This window comes from Pelophylax lessonae, assembly GCF_965119305.1.
Source record: "Pelophylax lessonae genome assembly, chromosome: 2".
Lineage (NCBI taxonomy): Eukaryota > Metazoa > Chordata > Amphibia > Anura > Ranidae > Pelophylax > Pelophylax lessonae.
This window is the reverse complement of record NC_138769.1, coordinates 13,867,347-13,895,209: the sequence shown is the minus strand read 5'-3', so window position 1 is coordinate 13,895,209 and position 27,863 is coordinate 13,867,347. Positions and strand designations below refer to the sequence as shown.

General features: G+C 43.8%; 1 protein-coding gene across 2 annotated transcripts in view; it reads left to right on the top strand.

Annotated features, from left to right (window-relative positions):
- TBX15 (T-box transcription factor 15) overlaps nucleotides 1-19,261 on the top strand; it is a 132,997-nt gene extending 113,736 nt beyond the window's left edge. For both annotated transcript variants that reach the window (XM_082246971.1, XM_082246970.1), the window contains exons 6-8: nucleotides 991-1,055; nucleotides 13,486-13,583; nucleotides 17,609-19,261. In XM_082246971.1, the coding sequence (XP_082103097.1) occupies nucleotides 991-1,055; nucleotides 13,486-13,583; nucleotides 17,609-18,390 (945 nt within the window). In that variant the 3' untranslated portion in view covers nucleotides 18,391-19,261. The remainder of the gene's footprint in view (nucleotides 1-990; nucleotides 1,056-13,485; nucleotides 13,584-17,608) is intronic.
- The last annotated feature ends 8,602 nt before the right edge of the window (nucleotides 19,262-27,863 follow it).

Sequence of the window (27,863 nt, the reverse complement as noted above, 5' to 3'; positions counted from 1 at the left end):
TGTGAGGAATAGTGCTTCCTTATTGGGGTCAGTGGGAGGAATAGTGACCCATCGTTGGTATCAGTGGGAGGAATTCTGCCCAATCGTTGTTGTCAATATAATGAATTTTGCCCCATCGCTGGTGTCAGTGGGAGGAATTCTGCCCTTTCATTGGTGTCAGTGGAAGGAATTCTGCCCTTTCATTGGTGTCAATGAGAGGAATAATGCCCCATTGCTTGTGTCAGTGACAGGAATTATGTCCCATTGTTGGTGTCAGTAGATGGAATAGTGTCCCAAGAGCCAGAAAAAAGCAAGCAAAGGGTTGTATCTGGCCCGTGGGCCGCTGTTTGGAGACCGCTGATCTAGGCTATCATCTCTGAGAGGCTTTGACATCTTTGAGAGGTATCTACATTGACTTCACTGAAGTGTAATTATTTGGCTTCACAGGCTGATGTTGGAAATAAACTCCCAACGTTCTTGTACACCAACCCTAATGGTTACTGTAGCCCTAGGAATGGTGCCATAATTACCGAGAAGCTTCATCGCTTGCGGGAAAATGTTGCCTCTTTAATTGAACCCGGAACTAGAGCCACCATCAGTGATTCCAGGCTAATTTGGGATACCAGAATCTATATTTGTTAAGTGTGGGGTTGGGGGGGGGGTGATTTTACCTGTTTTCTTATGTCTAATGCCTTGTAGATACCCTACAAGACCCAAGGTTGGAATGATGCAGGCTTGGCTTGAATCTCACAGCAAACACAAAATGTCCTTTGGATTTAGTAGTCCTTTGGCACGTATTCTTTGGCTAAACTACATATATTTTTGCCCATACCATGGGTTTTTGTAGTGAATTTTTGGTCCCCAGTCCTGCAGCACCATCTTCCACTAAAGTTCTATCATAGGTAATTGGAGTTTTATGGGAAATTATTGAGAAAGGAGGCTTGTGGAGCTTTTTATTCTTTGTTAGATAGGATTTATTACTGTTAGGTCACCGTAAGCTTTTTCTTCCAGATCACAAGGCTGAAGATTGACAGGAACCCCTTCGCCAAAGGATTCCGGGACTCAGGAAGGAACCGGTAGGTCAAAATATGGAACTGGATGAAAGAACTTCCCATGCCTGGTTCGAAAGAATATTTTAGCTGAGATGAACAGGTTACGGTTTCTGTGTTGGGTTCTATGGAAGAAATGCGCACTGTAAATGTAAACTAATGTAAGTTGAGATCTTTCAGACCTATACTTGGCAAACTGACACAGGTCAACATTAGTCCATCAAAGCATTGTTCACCTATAAGAGCAGCAGTGTTTGCAAGAAACAAAGTTATTTACTACCCTTCTGTTCAGGTCTGATATGCAGCACCGGGGAGCTGCCATGGGTAAGGATTGTAAACGTGGAAGGCTAGATAGTGATCTGTTTCACTAATTGAAGCCAATAGTGGTCTTAAGACACTAAGGCCTAATTTGTAGGTCCACCGATTTCCACCGTGATATCGCATGTGCATATCAAGGTGCTCAACATTTTGTGACTACCAGTTGATTCAAGAAGCTGTTGAAAAGTACAGGCAATTGAGGGCTTCATTTCTTGTAAAATTTTGCATACTTCTTTCTGTTTGTTAGTTGGGTTTATTTTAAAGTTTGGCATTATTTTTTAGATTTTTTTTTAAATGTATTAAAAAGCTAACCTGGAGCTCCTTTCGGTGACTTTTCTTAGGCTGAAATTATGTCTTTAGTCTCTCGCAGGCAGTAGGAAGCATTTCCTCAGTCTCCTCTTCCATAATGATCAGAATGAAACGTAACTTTGTAGCAAGTTACAAGGTTAGAGGATGCAGCAGGGGCTGATCTGTGTAGAACCAGGATCTACATGATTGTGCCATCTTAATCCATGAAGTAGATGTAGACTATGGATGATGCCTGATGCTAGGTTTACTGCAGGGGTGTCCAAACTATGGCCCTCCAGCTGTTCAGGAACTACAATTCCCATGAGGCTTTGTAAATCTCTGACATTCACAGACATAACTAGGCATGATGGGAATTGTAGTTTCTGAACAGCTGAGGGCCATATTTTGGCCATAGCTGGTTTACTGTATTATTACCATAGATCCCTGATGCCCAATTTGCAGCTCAACAAGTTGTCTATTGGTGGTGGTTGTGCAGCTCTTGGACCTCAACAGTCAGTAGTGGAACCATTGACTTGTTAAGGGACTAAGATGGCAGTGATCTCTAGCAGTCTCTTGTAGTTTGTTCTGCTCCAACCACACCTGTAGCATGTCAACAGTCACTGACCATCTCCTCTGGTACTCCCATGGACAGTCTTCGTTAGGATCCATTATGTTGAACAAATTGTGAAGTCAAAGGCTGCAGTTGAGGCCCCTCTCTACCCCGTAGACTCACAACTACTGACATAGATTATTTGTATTTAAGCATCACTTGATAAACAGCCAGAGATCGCTGTACCCAACAGCCGCAAATTATTTCCAGTATTACTTGCTCTCTCTTGTTCAGCTGCTACAAATACAAAGCAAGACAAGAAAAGGTTAAAGAGCACCTGTCAGTTTAAATTTCTCCTTTTTCCGTGAGATGGGAGCCAGAGTACACGGCACAGGACAGGCAGACTATAAAATTCTACTTTAATTGGCTGCAGCACTCTGAAAATAACGTCTCAAACAATCGTTGGAGGAGAGCCGTCTGGTCTATAAATACTGGGAACATTAAATGAGATTGCTGTGCCCTACGGCCTCTCGATAAATCTGTAGAGTCGAGGAATACGGACAGACGCTGAACAATACACTTCTTCTTATGGGAAGATTAGGATACCATGAAGCAGGCAGTGTGGGCCTCACGTGTATAAGGATATCACCAACACCCGGAAAAAAAAAGAGCTCAGGAAGTGTTTGCTAAGTCTAACCCAATTGATAAAATTTTATACTATTTTGTTTTCGTAAATCAAAAAGAATGGGCTTATCTTATCAACTGAAATAAATAATCAGGCTGCGGTAGAGAACCCCATGGAGCTGTAAGAATCCCATAAGTGTGGGAAATAAAAGCAACAATCCAATTCTCAAAAAAACTTCAGTATTTTGAGGGTCTGATTTACAAAAATAACTATATGTAGTCATGTCTGAACAATGTAAGGACCTTCAGGATATGGATCTTCATCCATCTTCTTTTGAATGGACCTTCAGAATATGGAACTTCATCCATCTTCTCTTGAATGAACCTTCAGGATATAGACCTTTATCCATATTCTGTTGAATGAACCTTCAGGATATAGACCTTTATCCATCTTCTCTTGAATGAACCTTCAGGATATGGACCTTTATCCATCTTCTCTTGAATGGACCTTCAGGATATGGACCTTTATCCATCTTCTCTTGAATGGACCTTCGGGATATGGACCTTTATCCATCTTCTCTTGAATGAACCTTCAGGATATGGACCTTTATCCATCTTCTCTTGAATGGACCTTCGGGATATGGACCTTCATCCATCTTCCCTTGAATGGACCTTCATCCATCTTCTCTTGAATGGACCTTCAGAATATGGACCTTCATCCATATTCTTTTGAATTGACCTGCAGAATATGGAACTTCATCCATCTTCTCTTGAATGAACCTTCAGGATATAGACCTTTAACCATCTTCTCTTGAATGAACCTTCAGGATATGGACCTTTATCCATCTTCTCTTGAATGAAACTTCAGGATATGGACCGTTATCCATCTTCTTTTGAATGGACCTTCGGGATATGGACCTTCATCCATCTTCCCTTGAATGGACCTTCATCCATCTTCTTTTGAATGGACCTTCAGAATATAGAACTTCATCCATCTTCTCTTGAATGAACCTTCAGGATATAGACCTTTATCCATCTTTTCTTGAATGAACCTTCAGGATATGGGCCTTTATCCATCTTCTCTTGAATGAACCTTCAGGATATGGACCTTTATCCATCTTCTCTTGAATGGACCTTTTTTCGATATGGACCTTCATCCATCTTCTCTTGAATGGACCTTCGGGATATGGACCTTCATCCATCTTCTCTTGAATGGACCTTCATCCATCTTCTTTTGAATGGACCTTCAGAATATAGAACTTCATCCATCTTCTCTTGAATGAACCTTAAGGATATAGACCTTTATCCATCTTCTCTTAAATAAACCTTCGGGATATGGACCTTTATCCATCTTCTCTTGAATGGACCTTCGGGATATGGACCTTCATCCATCTTCTCTTGAATGGACCTTCATCCATCTTCTTTTGAATGGACCTTCAGAATATAGAACTTCATCCATCTTCTCTTGAATGAACCTTAAGGATATAGACCTTTATCCATCTTCTCTTAAATGAACCTTAAGGATATAGACCTTTATCCATCTTCTCTTAAATGAACCTTCGGGAAATGGACCCTTATCCATCTTCTCTTGAATGGACCTTCGGGATATGGACCTTCATTCATCTTCTCTTGAATGGACCTTCATCCGTCTTCTTTTGAATGGACCTTCAGAATATAGAACTTCATCCATCTTCTCTTGAATGAACCTTCAGGATATAGACCTTTATCCATCTTCTCTTGAATAAACCTTCAGGATATGGACCTTTACCCATCTTCTCTTGAATGGACCTTTGGGATATGGACCTTTATCCATCTTCTCTTAAATGAACCTTCAGGATATAGACCTTTATCCATCTTCTCTTGAATAAACCTTCAGGATATGGACCTTTACCCATCTTCTCTTGAATGGACCTTTGGGATATGGACCTTCATCCATCTTCTCTCGAATGGACCTTCAGAATATGGACCTTCATCCATCTTATCTTGAATGGATTTTTAGGATATGGGCCTTCACCCATCTTCTCTTGAATGAACCTTAAGCATATGGACTTTCATTCGTCTTCTTTTGAATAAACCTTTAGGATATGGACCTTCATCCAGACTTTGGTTTAAAAAAGTCACATGTCCATTGGGTTCAATCCAAAAACACAAATCAGTGAATTAAAAAACCTTGCATCTTCAGAACCTGAAATCCACAGCTGATTCATAGGAACACAAAGAACAATTATAAAGCATCATCCAATTTGTTTTAATAGAGAAGAGAAAAAAATCCCTGATTCTCAACCTGATATTCCCTGCATTCCTCGATCCTACTCTACTCCAAATGGATTTCATTAGGTCTATTTCCGCCAATGTTTAACCTTCTTCACCCCAGTTGGCCTTTATCCATCATCTTTTGAATATCCTTTATTCTTATTAACTTACCGTCCTCCAAACTGGTCATTATCTCTTCTTCTAACCTACTGTCAAGACTATGTCTGTGACGTTTCTCATTTATCCAGGTCATAGTATATCTAGAAGTAGTTGATGACATTCAACTGGACTTTAGAAATGAAGGGATGCTCCGGATGGCTGCACATGTCGTAGATTTTATCAAATTTAGGTACAAAAATATAAAATCACTGTGGGGAAGAAAAAATATTGACACATTTTGCGGGTAACACGTCAGAATCGTTCCTTCCCCCACTGATTTTATTTTTTTGTGCCTGAATTTGATAACTAAAGTCCAAAAGGTGTGCAGCCATCTAGAGCATCTCTTCATTTCTATAGTATTCTATCTTTTCTATAACTGGACTTGTTCTGTAATGTTGAGGATTTTGCAGATTATCCAAGCCAGCTCTAATGAGCGTCAGGAACATACCCCAGCATTTATCTCCACACAGGTAGCCCTGACACCTTCATCTAATTATCAAGCAATCAAGGCAGATGTTGATTGTCCAAGAATAGGATCAGAGGTGTGAATGTTACGGAACCTTATTCAAGTTACATCATCCTATTCTTTGTGCAGCTCCGTGTTTCCATTCAGACATGGAGCTGCCGTTCGCCCCCGCCTCCCTCTCTCCTGATTGTCTTACTGACTTCGACAGCCGCGGGAGCCAATTGGCGCCTCTGCTGTGTCTCAGTCAATCAGGAAGGAGAGTCCCGGATGGCCGAAGGACTCGTGGACATCGCTGGACAGAGATGGGATTTAGAATGCACCTTCTGCCTTTACAACTTCTTTAACCACTTGCCGACCGCCTCCTGTATATTTACTGTGGCAGTCAGCTGCTTACAGGCAAAGCGAATTAGAACTAGGTTGCTCGCCTCCGAGCCTGTAGGGGGCGAGCACGCGCCGCTGGCAGCGCGCTCCCGCCCCTGGCAGCGTGCTCCCACCCCCACTCGTTCTCTGCTGAGCCAGCGCATGCGACCGTCGGCTCCGATGGCCGCCGGCCACTCGCGATCTCCCGCAGGAGAGAGAGAAAGACAGACGGATGATGTAAACACAGCCGTCTGTCATTCTCACTGAAGTAAGCACAGAGGCTATGAGATCCTGCTATGTAGGATCGTATGTCTCTGTGATTACATCACAAGCCACGCCCCCTGATAGTTAGAATCATGCCCCTAGGGACATACTTAACCCCTTGATCACCAGTAAAGTTAACCCCTTCCCTGCCAGTGTAATTTGGTTTTTTTTGGTCCATGGTCACTTGTTTGCACTTTTCTGGTGGATCTTCCCCTGATCTTTTATATCAAGAGCTGTGGATTATACATTGGAACTTGTGTTTTCCATTTTTAGGAAACTCCATGAAAGTTTCTAATCCTCTGCAACCTTTTTACTGCTATTTTAAGAGTTGACAGTTGTTCATCCCACGCAACCTTTTTGCAGCCACTTCATCTGCATGAATAATACTTTCCAGCCATCCATTGTGAGAGCTTGAGTTAGTGTCTAGTTGCACTTTTGTTTTTGATGACCCAAATCATGAATTTCAATGAATCTGAAAACAATTATAATAAAACGTAACTGTGACAAACTCACTCAGGACAGAGGCTTTTGGAGGGGACTTCAGGCTAGCCTCTTGCCTACTGATTATGGGCCCTGGCTTGTGAGGGAACACTGCTCTTTGTGGGGTGTATGCTGGGGGGACCCTCGGAGTAATGTTACTTTAGATTCAAGTCCACATCTCCCCAAGACACACTGACTCTGGGACTCTAGGCCTAGGATCCATGTTAAAGGCCTAGCTGCCTATTGCCAATGGGGGACTGCTCCACACAGTCAGACTCATGGCAGATGCTAATATCATCAGCTCAACCACCTGTCTTCCACACATTGTTGATTATGCTGATTAACTCACCTATCTACTGTGGGGATGTGTTCACACTTATAATAATGTGTATTGTACTTCAGGAGCTCGATGACGGCAAGTCTGCTAGTTAATTAGCTCAAGTTATTTAAATCACTGTCATCTATTAGTTGCTAGTGGGAAAGTAGAACACTGTTTGTGTTGGTTGTTCCTTAGATACGTTAATTATATTTCTGTACACAAATTCATCTGCATAGGATAATGTAATCAGGCACCTGACCTGGTGTGGTATATATCGGTGTGAAAACAAATTTGCAATAAAACAAAAGACATTTTTCAGTCTTGCTCCAACGTGTTTCAGGAGTTACAAAATCCTCTTTCTTCACACAAGTATGTATTCTGCGCACTTGACATCCGTTCTCATGGAGACCAATTGGTGGGACACACTGGTGCATACTGGTAAAATTCCAACAGCAGTTGCTCCATGAACTCTTGGGCCCTGAAGAAGGGGGATTTTGTGTCCCCCGAAATGTGTGGTCTGCATTTTTTCCAGTTTTATCAATAATGAATTGGATTATTGTTATATGAGTTGTATGAACCATTGTTATACGAGTTGTGTGACCCATCGTTATACGAGTTGTATGAACCATCATTATACGAGTTGTATGACCCATCGTTATATGAGTTTTATTACCCATCGTTATACGAGTTGTATGATCCATCGTTGTGCGAATTGCATGACCCATTGTTATACAAGTTGTATGAACCATCGTTATACGAGTTGTATGATCCATCATTATACGAGTTGTATGAACCATCGTTACACGAATTGTATGACCCATTGTTATACGAGTTGTATGACCCATCGCTACACGAGTTGTATGACCCATCGTTATATGAGTCGTATGACCCATCGTTATACGAGTTGTATGACCCATCGTTATAAGAGTTGTATGAACCATCGTTATATGAGTTGTATGAAGAATCGTTATACGAGTTGTATGAACCATCGTTACACGAGTTGTATGACCCATTGTTATACGAGTTGTATGAACCATCGTTACATGAGTTATATGACCCATCGTTATAAGAGTTGTATGAACCATCGTTATACGAGTTGTATGAACCATCCTTATACGAGTTGTATGATCCATCGTTATACGAGTTGTGTGACCCATAGTTAAATGAGTTGTATGACCCATCGTTATACGAGATATATGACCCATCGTTATACGAAATATATGACCCATCGTTATACGAGATATATGACCCATAGTTATACGAGTTGTATGACCCATCGTTATACGACTTATATGACCCATCGTTATACGAGTTGTATGACCCATCGTTATATGAGTTGTATGACCCATTGTTATACGAGTTGTATGACCCATCGTTATACGAGTTGTATGACCCATCGTTATACGAGTTGTATGACCCATCGTTATACGAGTTGTATGACCCATCGTTATATGAGTTGTATGACCCATCGTTATACGAGTTGTATGACCCATCGTTATACGAGTTGTATGACCCATCGTTATACGAGTTGTATGACCCATCGTTATATGAGCTGTATGACCCATCATTATACGAGTTGTATGACCCATCGTTATATGAGTTGTATGACCCATCGTTATACGAGTTGTATGACCCATCGTTATATGAGTTGTATGACCCATCGTTATATGAGTTGTATGACCCATCGTTATACGAGTTGTATGACCCATCGTTATATGAGCTGTATGACCCATCATTATACGAGTTGTATGACCCATCGTTATATGAGTTGTATGACCCATCGTTATACGAGTTGTATGACCCATCGTTATATGAGTTGTATGACCCATCGTTATATGAGTTGTATGACCCATCGTTATACGAGTTGTGTGACCCATCGTTATATGATTTTTTTTGACCCATCGTTATATGAGTTGTATGATCCATCGTTATACGAGTTGTATGACCCATCGTTATATGAGTTGTATGACCCATCATTATACGAGTTGTATGATCCATCGTTATATGGGTTGTATGACCCATCATTATACGAGTTGTATGATCCATCGTTATACGAGTTGTATGACCCATTGTTATACGAGTTGTATGACCCATCGTTATACGAGTTGTATGACCCATCGTTATATGAGTTGTATGACCCATCGTTATATGATTTTTTTGACCCATCGTTTAAGATGCTCTTCACACTCTGCATATTGATGATTAGGGGCTGAGACACAAAATGTAATAAAGTCTCTGCAGTTCCCTCATTAGAACCATTAAAGAGTAAACCTTCGGAGTCCAACATCAGGTCTACCTCTTAAATTAGCGGGTGACCTAAATACATCTATCAGAAAGGGCAGTAACCTGGCCATGCCATGGTGTCCCTCACCTTCCCCGTGATGTTTCTAACTTTACCCGTCTTTATAGTGGTGACATGGCGGCCAGAGGGAGAGGCCATGTGGATCCCATTATGCAGATATGCAAGACATGTTGTTCCATTTTCCATCCACTGTAGCAGTTTGATTTATGGCCCAATATTAAAAATGTGGAGCCCTAAGACAAGGGGAAAGAAAGATGAAAAGATACATCAAATTTTTCATACCTATTAAAAGTACAAAACTCTGTATAAACAGATCCAAATGTAGAGAGATTCATGGACCAGAGCCTCAAATCGCCGTGATTTGCTTTTCATTTGTGTTCAACACCAGCGCAAGTATGTAAGGTCGGTCCTTGCATGATGTCTGGAGGCAAGAGAGAAAGGCACAAGTCAGATAGAATTACCAGTTCTTAAAGTGAACAAGCGGCGGGAGACAACCAGACCTGTCAGAGGGTTTACTGAGTCATCAAACCCAAAATACAGACAAAGTCTACTGAACGTCCAGAACCTTCCTAAACCTCCTTATAGGAAACTAGGACATGCTGTTAGTAATTTCCATTGTTAAATATTCTGTGTCTAGATTTTTAGGATATGACTAATAATATAGCTCTGACATATACTGCAGTGCTGTACAGAGAACACTGAGCCAGTCACATCAGCACCAAAGGAGCTTACACTCTAATGTCCCCTTACAGTCACATACTATTATTATTATACATTTATATAGCTCTGATATATACCGCAGTGCTGTACAGAGAACACTGAGCGAGTCACATCAGCACCAGAGGAGCTTACACTCTAATGCCCTCCCCCCACAGTCACACACTATTATTATTATTATTCTATATTTATATAGCTCTGACATATACTGCAGCGCTGTACAGAGAACACACAGCCAGTCACATCAGTCTCTGTACCAGAGGAGCTTACACTCTAATGTCCCCTCCCCCACAGTCACATCAGTCTCTGTACCAGAGGAGCTTACACTCTAATGTCCCCCACAGTCACACACTATTATTATTATACATTTATATAGCTATGACATATACCGCAGTGCTTTACAGAGAACGCTGAGCCAGTCACATCAGTCTGTGTAGCAGAGGAGCTTACACTCTAATGTCCCCCCACAGCCCCCCCACAGTCACACACTATTATTATTATACATTTATATGGTTCTGACATATACCGCAGTGCTGTACAAAGATCACTGAGCCAGTCACATCAGTCTCTGTACCAGAGGAGCTTACACTCTAATGCCCCCACAGTCACACACTATTATTATTATACATTTATATAGTTTTGACATATACCGCAGTGCTGTACAGAGATCACTGAGCCAGTCACATCAGTCTCTGCACCAGAGGAGCTTACACTCTAATGCCCCCTCCCCCACAGTCACACACTATTATTATTATACATTTATATAGCTCTGACATATACCGCAGTGCTGTACAGAGATCCCTGAGCCAATCACATCAGTCTCTGTACCAGAAAAGCTTACACTCTGATGCCCCCCCCACAGGCTGAATTATTTTGATGTAAAATAATTTGGGAATCTGCCACGTTCAATGAGACCTTCATGTAATGGTCTAGGCAGGCTGGCATTTGGACAGAAAATGGCACCATGGAATTCTGAATCTGAAAGTTTGGGCTGCCCCTTAAAAATAGTGTCCCATAATATCTTCTAGTGATTTTTGATCTAGAGTCTTCTAAGGTTCTGCTTGAAGTAGACAGTCTTGCCAGTCCTCCTCAAACTTTTGGAAGTCTACCTAGTAGCTCAGAAGCTGCCTTAGAGACTGGTCAACGGGATTTACTCCATTCTACTTTCTTTTAAATACAGCATTCATAAAATCGGATCTAGTGTCACCGTTTCTTGGTTCTCTACCCAAATAGTGACCATTAAATGTGGGTGCTCACAGGCTGAATTACCAATTTGTTGTGAAATTACTTGGACATCTACCACATTCAATGTGACTCTCATGTAATAGTCTAGGCAGTCTGGCATTTGGATGCAAAGATGGCACCATTGAATTTTGAATCTGAAAGTTTGGGCTGCCCATTTAATATAGGTTCCCATAATATCTTCTAGTGATTTTGGAGCTAGAGTCTTCCAAAGTTCTGGTTAAATAAGAAAGCCCTGCCAGTCATCCTCAAACTCTTGGAAGTCTACCTAGTAGCTCAGAAACTGCCTTACAGCCTGGTCAATTGGATTTACTCCATTCTACATTCTTTTAAATACAGCAGTCATAAATAGTGACCAAATTGTGACCATTAAATGTTGGTACTCGCAGGCTGAATGGCCATTTTGATCTGAAACTTGGAAATCCAACGCACTGAATGCTGTAGACAGATTGGCATTTGGATGCAAAGATGGCACCATGGAATTCAGAATCTGAAAGATTGGGCTGCCTGTGAATACAGGGCTCCACAATAACTTCTAATAATCTAGAGTCTTCCACGGTTGGTTGGAGGAGACTGCCCTGCTGGTCATCCTCAAGCTCTGGGCAAGTCTACATAGTGGCTTGGAATCCGCCTTACAACTTGTTTAACAGTATTACAACACTCTTATTTCTTAAAGGGTTGTAATATCAGATCCAGCGCCACCGTCACTATTTCATGGTGCCCTACCCAAATAGTGACTGTTAAACGTGGGTGCTTACAGGCTGAAAGACCAATTTGATGTAAAATTACTTGGGAATCCACCATGTTGAATGAGAGCCTCATGTAATGGACTAGTCAGGTTGGCATTTGGATGCAAAGATGGCACCATGTAATTCTGAATCTGAAAGTTTAGACTGCCCCTTCAATATAGGGTCCCATAATATCTTCTAGTGATTTTGGAGCTAGAGTCTTCCAAAGTCCTGGTTAGAGAAGAAAGCCCTGCCAGCCATCCTCAAACTCTTGGAAGTCTACCTAGTAGCTCAGAAGCCGCCTTACAGCCTGGTAAATGGGATGTACTCCATTCTACATTCTTTTAAATACAGCATTCATAAATAGGGACCAAATAGTGACCATTAAATGTGGGTGCTCACATGTTGATTGACCAATTTGATGTGAAATTACTTGGGAATCCACCATGTTGAATGAGAGCCTCATGTAATGGTCTAGTCAAGTTGGCATATGGATGCAAAGATGGCGCCATGGAATTCTGAATCTGAAAGTTTAGACTGCCCCTTGAATAATAGGGTCCCATAATATCCTCCAGTGATTTTGGATCTAGAGCCTTCCAAGGTTCTGGTTAGAGGAGAAGGCACTGCCAGTCATTTTAAAACTCTTGGAAGTCTACCCAGTAGCTCAGAAGCCACCTTACAGCCTGGTCATTGGGATTTATGTCATTCTAGATTCTTTTAAATACAGCATTCATAAATAGTGACCTTAAAATGTGGGTGCTCACAGGCTGAATAACCAATTTGATGTGAAATTACTTGGGAATCCACCATGAGAGCCTCATGTAATGGTCTAGTCAGGTTGGCATTTGGATGCAAAGATGGCACCATGGAATTCTGAATCTGAAAGTTTAGACTGCCCCTTGAATGTAGGGTCCCATAATATCCTCCAGTAATTTTGGATCTAGAGCCTTCCAAGGTCCTAGTTAGAGGAGAAGGCATTGCCAGTCATGACCCAAGCTCTTGGGAAGTCTACGTAGTGGAGTCTGAGGCCTCTTGAACAGCCTGTCACAAGCTGGTCTAGAGCCTTCCAAGGTTCTAGTTAGAGGAGAAGGCACTGTCAGTCATTACCCAAGCTCTTGGGAAGTCTACGTAGTGGAGTCTGAGGCCTCTTGAACAGCCTGTCAGAAGCTGGTCTAGAGCCTTCCAAGGTTTTGGATATAGAGCTTTTCAAGGTTCTAGTTAGAGGAGAAGGCACTGTCAGTCATCACCCAAGCTCTTGGGAAGTCTACGTAGTGGAGTCTGAGGCCTCTTGAACAGCCTGTCAGAAGCTGGTCTGCTCTGTATTTTTATAGAGTGTTGTATGAATGACTCCTGTCTCTTATTTACCTAATCTTCTTCTCATTTGCAGCACGGGCCTGGAGGCCATCATGGAGACGTACGCGTTCTGGAGGCCACCCGTCCGCACTCTTACCTTTGAAGATTTTACGACCATGCAGAAGCAGCAAGGTGGGTCACAGCCACATACAGGACTATTACACTTGTCTGGAAAAGGCTCCCCCCCCCCTCCTCCCTCTTCATCTGCTCCGCAGCTGAGCCCTGGTGGTTTCAGTTAAAGATGAAAAAAATGCTCATAGGAATAAGCTGAAGAGGTGATGAGGATGGCATTTTTTTCCTTTTATACACCCAGAGATGTATGATAATTCCTGGCAGGAGGCCGGCTGCAGAGTGCATCGTATTAATCGCATTGCAAAAAAACAGGGGTCGACCAAGCTGAGATTTCCTTTTGTAATAACTCACTTTGTTTGTTCCTCAATTCGCAGTGGTGAAAATATTAAAAGCAGAGTCAGGAGGTGGAAAATACTTCGCCTGGCTGTGTTTTGCATTACGGCTAAAGCGATATTTACCAAATCCATGGGATACCGGGGGAATATCATAAACTACACTTTACATCTAATACGTGGATTCCTGGTAGGGGGTGCGAGAGGTTTACACACTGGAGGTATGAGTACAGACGTATTCCCATGAGGCACTGAATAATGCTTAGGGGCCCCGCTCAGGCAACCATAATCCTGTGAGGTGGAAGCCGCTGTGAGGTGGAAGCCGCTGTGAGGGTGCAGGCTGAGAATGGGTCTGTCCTGACCCAAGGCACACTGCACAGATGTAAAGATATTCTGGCAACCCCACACCATTCCCGGGCAGATAAAAGCAGCCTCAGCTCGCTCCTTTTAAGCCACACCCCCAACACGTTTCAAACCTCCCTGAGGCTTCATCATGATTAATGCCTCCATAGTTAAGCCCTAGGCAGGGGTGAAACACGTCGAGGGTGTGGCTTAGATGGAGCGAGCTGAGGATGCTTTTATCTGTTGACTGCATGACTGGGAATGAATGGTGTGCGACTACCTCACCACCTCCTGACCACACTCTAGCAGAAAGAAGACTAAAGCGCGGTCACCCAGTTCTGGAAGGGTGTCCATGGACATCATCCCAGAACTGCGCCCCCCGCTGGGGCACGCATCCACTGGTCATCTATTCTTGGAATCCTAAATTCCTCTCCGAATGTTGCTTACCTAATTATAACAATAACACTAAGTCCCAATTTTATTGTTCATCTGCTAAGTAAAAAGTTTGCCCAGTTGTTACCGGCTCACAATGACCTCCATGAATGACTCTTCTGAGTATCTGCAGGTCTACCAAATGTTCTACGAGACCCGTGTATGCAGTGCCGGGAGAAGATCATCCAGTACCCAGGGCGAAGATGCCAAATTGCGCCCCCCCCCCATTATGTGCAAGCTATGAGGAGGAGGGGGGAGAGAGAGCACAGCCTGCACCTCCTCCGAGCTCTCTCCTTCTCCCAGCTCTCTCCTTCTCCCAGCTCTCTCTTCCTCTCCCATACCGCTGTCACTACTTCTGTCACCCTTATAGTAGAAGGAACTTATGGCGCCCCCATTGCTACATTTCATTTTCAAATTTAAAATAATTTTAGAATGCGAAAAATGTGTTTAGTCATAATTTATTTTGGATTTGTTGAAATTTGTTACTGTTTTGATTCAGAAATTTGGATACATTTGAATCTCCGAATCACGAAAATTTCAACCGAATTTCAATTTGAAATGAAACAAATGGCACTTGTCTACACGGCACAAGTGTTTGGGCTTTGCCCAGGTGGGTCATGTCAGGGGAAGCGTTTGGTGACCTTTGACAAGGACAAGTTCTAACGTTCCTCCAGAAATAGCCCTGTGGTCAGCTATTCTTGGAATCCTAAATTCCTCTCCGAATGTTGCTGAACTAATTATAACAATAACACTAAGTCCCAATTTTATTGTTCATCTGCTAAGTAAAAAGTTTGCCCAGTTGTTACCAGCTCACAATGACCTCCATGAATGAACCTTCTGAGTATGTGCAGGTCTACCAAGTGTTCTACGAGACCTGTATATGCAGTGCTGGGACAAGATCATCCAGTGCCCAGGGCAAAGATGCCAAATTGCACCCCCCTCATTATGTGCAAGCTATGAGGACCAAGGAGGGGAGAGAGAACACAGCCCGTACCTCCCCCCAGCTCTCTCCTTCTCTCAGCTCTCTCTTCCTCTCCCATACTGCTTTCACTACTCCTGCCACCCTTATAGTAGAAGGAACTTACGGCGCCCCCATTGCTACAATTCATTTTCAAATTTGAAATCATTTTAGAATGCGAACAATGTGTTTAGTCATAATTTATTTTGGATTTGTTGAAATGTGTTACTGTTTTGATTCAGAAATTTGGATACATTTGAATCTCTGAATCAATACAATTTTAATTGAATTTCAATATGTAATAAAACGAATGGCACTTGCCTACACAGCACAAGCATTTGGGCTTTGCCCAGGTGGGTCATGTCAGGGAAAGAGTTGGGTGACCTTTGACAAGGACAATTTTGACGTTTCTCCAGAAATAGCCCCGTGATCATCTATTCTTGGAATCCTAAATTCCTCAAGCTATGAGGAGGAGGGGGAGAGAAAGAGCACATCCAGCACCTCCTCCCAGCTCTCTCTTCCTCTCCCTGCCGCTTCCAGCGCTGGGCTGATATAAGTTGTGATACCGCTGTCACTACACCTGACACCCTTATAGCAGAAGGAACTTATGGCGCCCCCATTCCTACAATACATGTTGAGACCAGGGCAGCCGCCCCTTGGCAAAGATGCCAAATTGCGTCCCCCTCATTATGTGCAAGCTATGAGGAGGAGGGGGGAGAAAGAGCACAGCCTGCACCTCCTCCCAGCTCTCTCTTCCTCTCCCTGCTGCTTCCGACACTGGGCCGATAGAAGTAGTGATACCGCTGTCACTACTCCTGACACCCTTATAGCAGAAGGAACTTATGGCGCCCCCATTCCTACAATACATGTTGAGACCTGGGCAGCCGCCCCTTGGCAAAGATGCCAAATTGCGTCCCCCTCATTATGTGCAAGCTATGAGGAGGGGGAGAAAGAGCACAGCCTGCACCTCCTTCCAGCTCTCTCTTCCTCTCCCTGCCGCTTCCAACACTGGGCCGACAGAAGTAGTGATACCGCTGTCACTACTCTTGTCACCCTTATAGTAGAAGGAACTTACGGCGCCCCCATTCCTACAATACATGTTGAGACCAGGGCAGCTGCCCCTTGTCCCGGTCCTGCATGTATGTCTTCTCTAATGTGTAGTGCTTGTGGCTGTAAATGGCATTTTATTATGGAATAATATGATAATTTTTTACTGGCTGCTGCACAGTGTAAGACCCAGCCAGGAGCACAGTACAGGAGAGCAGCTGTTAGACCTCTCTCTCTCTCTTTGGTTTTACTCATCTTGCGGAATAAAGTAGCCAGTGAACTTTCTGGTCGGCTGACGGATGGCTGGGGAGTCATTAATTCGATGTTCAGAAGATGTTTAATAGACGTGATATTGGAGAACCGCTGAGGGTCACATGTACCCACACCTGCCAGGCCTGTATAGAGAGCTTTATGACCTCTTGGCCAGAAACTGGGCACACATGATGCCAGACACAGCTGGTGGTGACTCGTGGTGATCAATGTAGACTTAATCTAAGCGCTGAATACTTACAGTATGTTTGAATCATTTATACCCCTGAAATCTAAGAAGCAATTAACCTAAAGTATAAATATCTATGTAAAAATAAGTTTGAATGGAGTGTGAAGGCAACTGCTACCAATGGAGGTGCCAGAGGATGGTCACCTATGGGCTGGGTTCAGTATGGGTACCAAATATTTTTTGTTACAAAATGATCTTGAATTAGAAGACATACTATATACCTTTCAGACCTAATCCACTAAAAGTCAACAATACACTCTTTGAAAAAGGTTGCAATAAAGGTAAAAAAAAAGTTTTATCAAGAGCAGATGAACATAATGGTCTTTTCGTACCCAATAAAAGTCAGTACCCATTACTCCAATAAATGGTTTTATATTCTACAACCAGTGATATCACTTTAAATTATAGTTCATATATTGTTTAATAAACCTAGAAATGCCCAAAGTAAATTCATGACCTTCTTCTCTGTGTTTAGGTGGCAGCACTGGGACATCTCCCACCACATCGAGTACCGGTACTCCATCTCCATCTGCTTCGTCTCACCTGCTCTCCCCGTCTTGTTCTCCTCCGACTTTCCACCTGACCCCTAACTCTTTTAACGTCGGCTGCCGGGAGAACCAGCTCTGCAACCTAAATCTGTCTGAATACCCAGCCTGCGCTCGGAGCAACATGGCCGCCCTCCAGAGCTACCCAGGCCTCAGCGAAAGTGGATACAACAGGCTCCAAGGTGGCAACTCCAACGGTAGCCAGCCAACGGAGACCTTTATGCCCCAGCGGACTTCATCTCTAATCTCCGGCATGCCCACTCCATCCTCTTTGCCGAGCAACAGCAAGATGGATGCTTACAGCGGACAGCTGGGCACTTACCCCACCTCTCAGTTTCAGTACATGATGCAGGCGGGGAACCCTTCCTCCGGCTCGTCATCTTCGCACATGTTTGGAAGCGGCCACATGCAGCAAGGCTCCTACAATGCCTTCTCCATCCACAATCCTTACAACCTTTATGGATACAACTTCCCAGCCTCTCCCCGGCTAGCCACAAGCCCTGAGAAACTGACCGCTCCCCAAGGCACTTTACTCTGCTCCTCACCATCCAATGTGGCCTTTGGAGATAGGCAGTACCTGTCCTCTGGCATGGATGCCATGCACATGATTGGCAGCCCTTCGGGCAACCAACAGGCTCCCAACGCCTGCGACAGCAGACAATACGGAGGTGTTCCTGGGTCTTCCTCACAAATGTCGGTACACATGGTTTGAAGGACCTTTGGATCTTCATGGGTGGACTGTAGAAACCACAGTGCCTTTTTTAAAGGGGCTGCCATTGGCATGGAGGCCACGTCTCTGGCCAGCAACGCCTTTACCATAGTGGATATACAATGCAATTATTACGGATGCAGCTTGCAACAATGTTATCTTGCCACTTTGTTTTTTTTTTTTTTTTTCCTTGAGATCTTCTTCAAGAAGCTTTGGACTTTTTCGTCATTAAACATTTTATTATGTATGAGAACGCAGCTATAATATTTCACAAAGCACCAGCAGCCAGTATGGAGAACCAAAACCACCGTAACAAAGAAAGGGGGTGCGGAAGTATGAGGGGTGCAGCAATGTCTACAACCAAAATATTCTATATGATGGAGGTCATATGGCATTCACTTGGAGCTATCCTGACTGTAGCGTCATCCTGATAGCAGAGTTATCCCGATAATGGAGCTATCCCGATAGTAGAGTCATCCCGATAGTAGAGTCATCCTGACAGTGTAGCTATTCCGATAGTAGAGTTATCTCGATAGGAGAGTCATCCCAATAGTAGAGTCATCCCGATAGTAGAGTCATCCCGAAAGTGGAGCTATACCGATAGTAGAGTCATCCCGATAGTAGAGCTATCCGAATAGTAGAGTGATCCCGATAGTAGAGTCATCCTGATAGTGGAGCTATCCCGATAGTAGAGTAATCCCGATAGTAGAGCTATACCGATAGTAGAGTCATCCCGATAGTAGAGCTATCCGAATAGTAGAGTCATCCCGATAGTAGAGTCATCCTGATAGTGGAGCTATCCAGATAGTAGAGTAATCTCGATAGTAGAGCTATCCCGATAGTTGAGTCATCCCAATAGTGGAGCTATCCCGGTAGTGGAGCTGTCCCGATAGTAAAATCATCCTGATAGTAGAATCATCCCAATAGTGGAGCTATCCCGATAGTAGAGTCATCCAGATAGAAGAGTCATCCCAATGGTAGAGCTAATCTGATAGAAGAGCTATCCCAATAGTAGAGTCGTCCCCATAGTAGAGCTATCCCGATAGTAGAGTCATCCCGATAGTAAAATGCATACCTTGTGAATCAAGCCCATTGTCTTTAGAAATTGGTTGGTTTTATGCTCCATATTGCAGCTAAAGTAGTTCAGTTTATGTAAGGGCAATTTTTTTAAATTGTTTTTTTGTAGAGAGGGGAAGAGTTAGGCTCCGTTCACACTAGTGCGACTTGTCACACGACTTTGGACACGACAATTCGCAGCCCATTGGTTTCAATTGAACCCATTCAAACTATGCGCCTCAAAGTCGCAGCGATTTTGAAAAGGCTCCTGCACTGCTTTGGTGTGACCTTCTTGCGTCATGAGCACCAGAAAGTGTAAGGTCATATCCAAAATCGGGCGACTTTGGACTCGCACTAGTGTGAACCGAGCCTTAGAGGCACTCTCATGTTTCATTGCTGTGAGTGTGAATGGGGAAAAATGTATTGTTTTCAGGCTATATTCTCTCCAGCTCAAACGTACTTCAATTAAAAAAACTGTATGAATAGGGAAAATGCTACATTATGGCCACTAGATGGAGCTAAGAAGACAAAATACATATGATAGCGCCATCTAGTGACCATAATTTGGTATTTTCTCAATTTTTTTGAAAGATCAATATTCGATCTGCAGGGAATATCTTCGATTTCACTCCATTTTCACAGAATGAGCAGTTTTCGATGAATGAAGAGCTATGCAATGCTTTTTAAAACACACACCTATTTCATTTTACTTTTTTTACTGTCGCTCTGTTGGGGAATGTTGGACTCTAAGTTGTCTTTATACCATGAAAGATAGGCAGCTCAGAGTGGGGGCATTCATTGACGTCTCTTGTACCTGCCGGGACAGACACCAATTTTTTTAGGGGGGACAACCTGGGGGTAGTATGTATGTGATCTGCACATAGGAGGTAACAACGTAACACTTAGTCAGGCTTAGTTATGCCTGCGAGTCTCGATGACAGACGGGTGGAGGTTGAACTTGTTTGACTTCACACGGTTGACCGCCGTCAGGAATAAAAGGAAGCAGAGATGAATCATAATTGGTAAATCAGGGGGGAAAGTTTCTCCTTTGAACTGCTCGTTGGAAGTGATGCGGATCGGGTATGGAAAACCTGTTACAAGTTTTCCCTGCAGCTGCCTGCAGCACACGGAGTCACATGTCCACAGAGATGTCACAAAAATAGCACCGGGGTAATATTTTCCATTGCAAGTTAAAACAAAAGTAACAATTACAAGTAAAAAGGGATAAAAATGTTACATTGTAATTGAGTGATTACTCTACAGTCAACTCCGGCCTCCCCCCAGTCTTGCACAGTTGTACCGGCTCAGGAGGGGCCTTGGGGGTGACGTTCCGAGATTTGTACCAAGCCCAGGGCCGTAGATATTTTTTTTTCCTGGGGGGGGGGGTTCAGCCTTGAGTACCCAGTGAACAATAATCATCACGCCTGCCACTCTGTAACAAATTGTGGTGTGTAAATCTATACAGTATATACAGCGCCCCCTAGTGAAGCAAATAGTAAACATGGCTTCAATGTAAGCGGGGCCCTGCCTGTCAGCCTCATGGATGAGACAGGTGGTCTTCCCACTGGCAATGAAGCTCCTGCAGCTAATAGACCCCCTGACCCCCCCTTATCTACACCCCTGACCAACCTGATGATTTTTAAATCTAACTCCTGGCCTCCCCTTCGGCTCCACTCCTGGACTGAAATGGCTTACTCTGATTTCACTGCACACTGTGAGCTTCTCACAATGTGCATCAGAAGCTGCAGCAAGTCAGATAGAGATCTAGCCCTTTCCTCGCAGTCTGACGGTCCCTGGCCCCGCCCCTTTCATTGGATTTAAGTTCTTCTAATCATGGAGGCTCAGCATCATGTGTGGGCGTTACCTATGCAAATGTAGCCTGTCTAGGAACGCCCACTCCTCCAGACTGACACTCGCCCATCAGGAGATTTTGATATTTGCATAATTCCTCCCACTGCCTGCATCAGGGCTGAAAGTTCTTGAGAGGAGTACTGAGGCAGGGTAGTGGGATGTGTTTGGGAAGCCGGCCCCTCCCGCCAGCCATGATCTGCCTGCTTTGCATAGAGAAGCACAGAGACCTAGTGATTACATCACTGGGCCTAAAAAAAGGTATAAGGTTTTATTTAAAAAATGTATTCAGATGAGGGGAGGGACTTGGGAAAGTAAAGTAGAAGCAGAATAAATTTCAGTTTTGGAGCTATGCATTATTTTTAAAAGAAATTTAAATAAGCTAATGTGTGAGTTACAGCGGGCAGTAGCTTGAATGCAGAAAAAAAATTAGAACCTCTGCCAGTTTTTTTCTCTGTGCTCCTACTGGAGTGATTTCCCCTCACTTCCTGTCTTGGTGACCACACAGGAAACGGGGAAAAACCTAACTTATAGGAAACAGACATTAGCAAAAACCTGGCCGAGGTTCTAGTCTTGGGTTGCCTTAGGTAGCCTTGGGAGTCAGCAAAAACTCTGATCTTTCTATGGCCAAGTTTTTGTAAGTTGGGGTGTCAACTAAAGGCAAAGTATAGATATGAAATTGGAAGAGGGTGGGGTAATGAGGTTCATGTGGGCGTGGCTAGGCCAGCTCAGCTTTGACAGAAATGAAACAGAGGAGACTGACCAATTAGTGGGCACTTCAGCAGCAAGATCTGTGAAATCCCAGGTCTGATATCGTCCACCTCCATGTGTATGAGCTCCTTCCCTTACATTCCCCATGATATAAAATAAAGTTCACCAGGGGTGGCGTAAGCAGCAGGTGTACAGACCCAGGAACTCAACACAGGGATGGTGGGAATCCCTTGTAAGGTGCACAGAAGGGGCTTAGTCCTAGGAACTCAGCACAGGGATGGTGGGAACCCCTCATAATGGGCACAGCAGGTGTACAGTCCCAGGATCCTAACACGGGGATGGTGGGAGCCCCTCATAATAGGAAACCCATTTGGAAACCCCCCACATTGGCACAAAAGGTGTGCAGACCTTGGAAATCAACACAAGGATGGTGGAAACTCTTCATAGTGGACACAAGAGTTGTGCAGACCCGGGAACTCAGCACAGGGATAGTGGGAACCCCTCATAATGGGCACAGCAGGTGTACAGGCCCGGGAACTCAGCACAGGGATGGTGGGAGCCCCTCATAATGGGCACAGCTGGTGTACAGACCCGAGAACTCAGCACAGGGATGGTGGGAGCCCCTCATAATGGGCACAGCTGGTGTACAGACCCAGGAACTCAGCACAGGGATGGTGGGAACCCCTCATAATGGGCACAGCTGGTGTACAGACCCGGGAACTCAGCACAGGGATGGTGGGAGCCCCTCATAATGGGCACAGCTGGTGTACAGACCCAGGAACTCAGCACAGGGATAGTGGGAACCCCTCATAATGGGCACAGAGGTTGTATAGTGTTGAACACCCAGTCAAGAACCCCTCATATTGGGCACAGCCGGTGTAAAGACCCGCAAACCCAACACAGGAATGGAGGGAACCCCTCATAATGGGCACAGCAGGTGTACAGACCTGGGAACTCAACACAGGGATGGTGGGAACCCCTCATAATGGGTACAACAGGTGTACAGACCCGAAAAACTCAGAACAGGGATGGTGGGAACCTCTCATAATCGGCACAGCAGGTGTACAGACCTGGGAACTCAGCACAGGGATGGTGAGAACCCCTCATATTGGGCACAGCCGGGGTACAGACCCGGGAACTCAACACATGGATGGTGGGAACCCCTAATAATGAGCAAAGCAGGCGTACAGACCTAGGAACTCAGCACAGGGATGGTGGGAACCCCTCATAATAGGCATAGCAGGTATACAGACTCGGGAACTCAACACAGGGATGGTGGGAACCCCTCATAATGGGCACAGCAGGTGTACAGACCCAGGAACTTAATACAGGGATGGTTTGAACCCCTCATAATGGGCACAGCAGGCGTACAGACCCAGGAACTTAATACAGGGATGGTGGGAACCCCTCATAATGGGCACAGCAGGTGTACAGACCCAGGAACTTAATACAGGGATGGTGGGAACCCCTCATAATGGGCACAGTGGGTGTGCAGACCCAGGAACTTAATACAGGGATGGTGGGAACCTCTCATAATTGGCACAGCAGGTGTACAGACCTGGGAACTCAGCACAGGGATGGTGAGAACCCCTCATATTGGGCACAGTCGGGGTACAGACCCGGAAACTCAACACATGGATGGTGGAAACCCCTCATAATAGGCATAGCAGGTATACAGACCCGGGAACTCAACACAGGGATGGTGGGAACCCCTAATAATGAGCACAGCAGGCGTACAGACCTAGGAACTCAGCACAGGGATGGTGGGAACCCCTCATAATGGGCACAGCAGGCATACAGACCCAGGAACTCAACACAGGGATGGTGGGAACCCCTCATAATGGGCACAGCAGGTGTACAGACCCAGGAACTTAATACAGGGATGGTGGGAACCCCTCATAATGGGCACAGTGGGTGTGCAGACCCAGGAACTTAATTCAGGGATGGTGGGATCCGTTCATAATGGGCACAGCACACAGCATGTGTGGAGACCCGGGAACTTAATACAGGGATGGTGGAAACCCCTCATAAAGGGCACAGTAGGTGTACAGACCCGGGGACCCCAGGCTCCTGGGTTGCAAAGATCTCACCGGTAGAGTTCCTGAGGGATAAGAGACTGGTGGTTACAGCCAGTCAACTTGTAAAGCGCTGCACAAAATGTTGGCACGATATAAATCCTGTATAATAATAAAAATAATAATTTTCAGATTATATATTTGTCTCACCAAATGTTTACTTTAAAGCCAGGTGCCTTCTCTTTCCCGGTCATGTGCCTCTGTGAGAAGATGGGGGTTCTTCATTATTATTTTTATAATGGCTTCTTTGACGAGGACGTTCTTCACACGTCTTGTTTCCCTCCAGCACGCTGCTACTTTGTTACAATTTACAGTTATCCCCGCTGGATACATTTTATGGATATTCTGTTTACATATTCATCATAGATGACCCGCCAGACACTTTTTGATCGCAACAAAAGGTGCAACAGAGAAGGCCTTCCCCTGGATGCCGCACTAACCCTGGGGGGTGTCGCAATGGACGCAGCAGCCACAGCTCCACTGTGTCATTATTCGGACTGTTTTATCTGCTTGTATTGCTTTTCTTTGTGCCTTTTTAGCCCATCAAAGCAGCAGCCCCCTTGGCGTGTTACCCCTGCTGACCTTTGCCGGGCGCTCATGGTCCTGAACGAGCCCGGTGGACTCGGTGCCTTTTTTCGGTCTGCTGCGTTGATACAAAGTTGTTTTTTTTGTTTTTTTGCCATGGTGTGACAGTGCGAAATAATCACTTTCTGTTTGGATGTGTTGTAGATAATGATATTTAAATGGCGGCGCTCTAGAGTCGGACGCCGCGTAACGCTGTGTAACATAATACTGTGTATAATAATGCACTCTGTGCCAAGCACACACAGAATCCTAATAAATGATTTTTTTGGCTCTCTTACTTGTCTTTATGTTGAGTTATTTGTTGGCATGGAAGTATATTTATCAGGTATGGATAGATAAATGTGTGCCCCCCCCTTCCTGGAGATTTGTCTGCACTTCCTGTCTCAGAGACACAACAGGAAGTGAGGGAAATCTGTGCACAGTGAGGGGACTCCCCTTTTAGACAGTTGTCTCCAGCATAGGTGTTCCCATTGAAGTCACTGCTCCAGTGACAAGATCTAGATTTCTTATCACTTTCTGCCTCGAAAACAGTGGTCACCAGTAGGGATGATCGAACTTTTCAAAAGTTCGGTTCGGCCAGAGCATCCGAACTTCCCGAAAGTTCGGCCCGGATTTCAGAACCCCATTGAAATCAATGGGACCCGAACTTCGGTAATCAAAAAACACAATTTTGAAGCCCTAAAACCCAATAAATGCCCCTAAAAAGTGCATAGGGTTCTGGGTCATACCCCAGGGACTATTAATCACACAAAAAAAAGTTCTTAAAAATTGTCATTTTTGATAGAGAGCCAATTATTGAAAAAAAAAAAATTAGATTTCTTTGGATTTAGTATCTGGGGGGTCTAAAAAATGTACCTGTGAAGTTTCAGCTCTGTAGCATGTCCAGAACCATAAAAAAAAAGATCGTTTGTATTAGGTCGCTTATAGAACAGGATAGTGGCTTCTCTCTTTTCACACCTTGCCGGTTTAGTAGCAAGCGTTTTTTTGGGCATTTTTTGGGGTCTTTTGAGGCAGGCAAAACTTCTGAACTTGTGTATACGGGTATATATATACACACATACTTATATGTATATATACACCTAGACATATATAGGTGTGATAGTAGCAGAAATATATGCTTGCGCTAATGAAATAATTAACACTAATATGGCTCCGCTCCTATAATACCTATATATGTGTAAGTGTAAAATACATATAAGTATGTGTGTATATATACCACTATACACAAGTTCAGATGTTTTGCCTGCCTCTGTCAGGGATCCTCTGCTATACACAGGCGCACTGATGCCGCAAACCGGCAAACGCCTATACGCATGCGTGTACGAAGAGGTGCCTTGAATAGCTAGAGGCTACCCTCAGTATAGCTAGAGGCTACCTCAGTGTGGTTTGAGGCTACCTCCGTATAGCTCTAGGCTACCAAATTGGCCTATTTAAACACAGCTGTCACTACAGGAAGTTGCTGTGTTATCTTCAGCTCTCCCTTGTGATCCGTGTTCCTGTGTACCTGTTGTTCCTGATTATTTGACCCGGCTTCCTCTTGTCTTTGCTACTTGCTGCCCGCCCTGACCTTTGGCTCATCTGACTACTCTCTTGGTTAACCCTTGTCTGCTTCTCTGCTTCTGGACCAGAACCTGCGCTCTGCCTGGCTGGGTGATCCTGGGGACCGCGACCTGGTGCTAGCTTGCAGCGTAGTCCAACCCCACCATTAGGGGCCCTGGTGAAAACCAGCTAACACTTAGACTCCGCACCTCAGGTGAACCTGTGTCCTTATCAGAGTACTTACCTTGGTGTCCATACGGCATCCAGCTCTGCTACCACGGCCTTCTCATCAGGTGAGAGTTCTCTCTATTAGTCAGGCTCCACCTGCCTTCCTGACAGCCTCCAAAGAACACAAAATAATGCCCAAAAAATGCTAGCGCCAAACAAAAAAAAAAAACACCCAGGTGTGTTGTTGCAGGCATTTTTTTGGGGTTTTTGGAGGCAGGCAAAACATCTGAACTTGTGTATAGTGGTATATATACACACATACTTATATGTATTTTACACTTACACATATATAGGTGGGATAGGAGCGGAGCCATATTAGTGTTAATTATTTCATTAGCGCAAGCATATATTTCTGCTACTATCACACCTATATATGTCTAGGTGTATATATACATATAAGTATGTGTGTATATATACCCGTATACATAAGTTCAGGTGTTTTGCCTGCCTCCAAAAACCCCCAAAAAATGCCTGCAACAACACACCTGGGCGTTTTTTTTTTTGGCGCTAGCGTTTTTTTGGGCATTTTTTGGGGTTCTTTGGAGGCAGGCAAAACATCTGAACTTCTGTATACGGGTATATATATACACACATACTTATATATACATATAAGCATGTGTGTATATACGGGTATATATACACACATACTTATATGTATATATACACCTAGACATATATAGGTGTGATAGTAGCAGAAATATATGCTTGCGCTAATGAAATAATTAACACTAATATGGCTCCGCTCCTATAACACCTATATATGTGTAAGTGTAAAATACATATAAGTATGTGTGTATATATACCACTATACACAAGTTCAGATGTTTTGCCTGCCTCCAAAAACCTCAAAAAAATGCCTGCAACAACACACCTGGGCGTTTTTTTTTTTTTGACGCTAGCGTTTTTTTTGGGCATTTTTTGGGGTTCTTTGGAGGCAGGCAAAACATCTGAACTTCTCTATAGGGGTATATATATACACACACACTTATATGTATTTTACACATACACATATATAGGTGTGATAGGAGCGTAACTATATTGGTGTTAATTATTTCATTAGCGCAAGTAGTGTTTTCTGCTCCTTTCACCAGCGTTAATTTCGTCGACTAAAACCGACTAAAATGTTTTCGTCGACTAAATTAACAAAATTTTAGTCGACTAAAATACGACTAAAACTAAAACAATTCAGATGACTAAAATACGACTAAAACTTAATACCATAAATAATAACATTAGATTTTACACTCCAGGACCAGCAGTAGTATATAATGAGTTTGGAAATTGTAGAGAAATGCTTAAATAATGCATTACAAATTACGATTGAACTACACCCATTAGAATATAGATGACTAAAATGAGTTTTAGTCGACTAAAATGTACTGGAGTTTTAGTCGACTAAAATGTACTGGAGTTTTAGTCGACTAAATACGACTA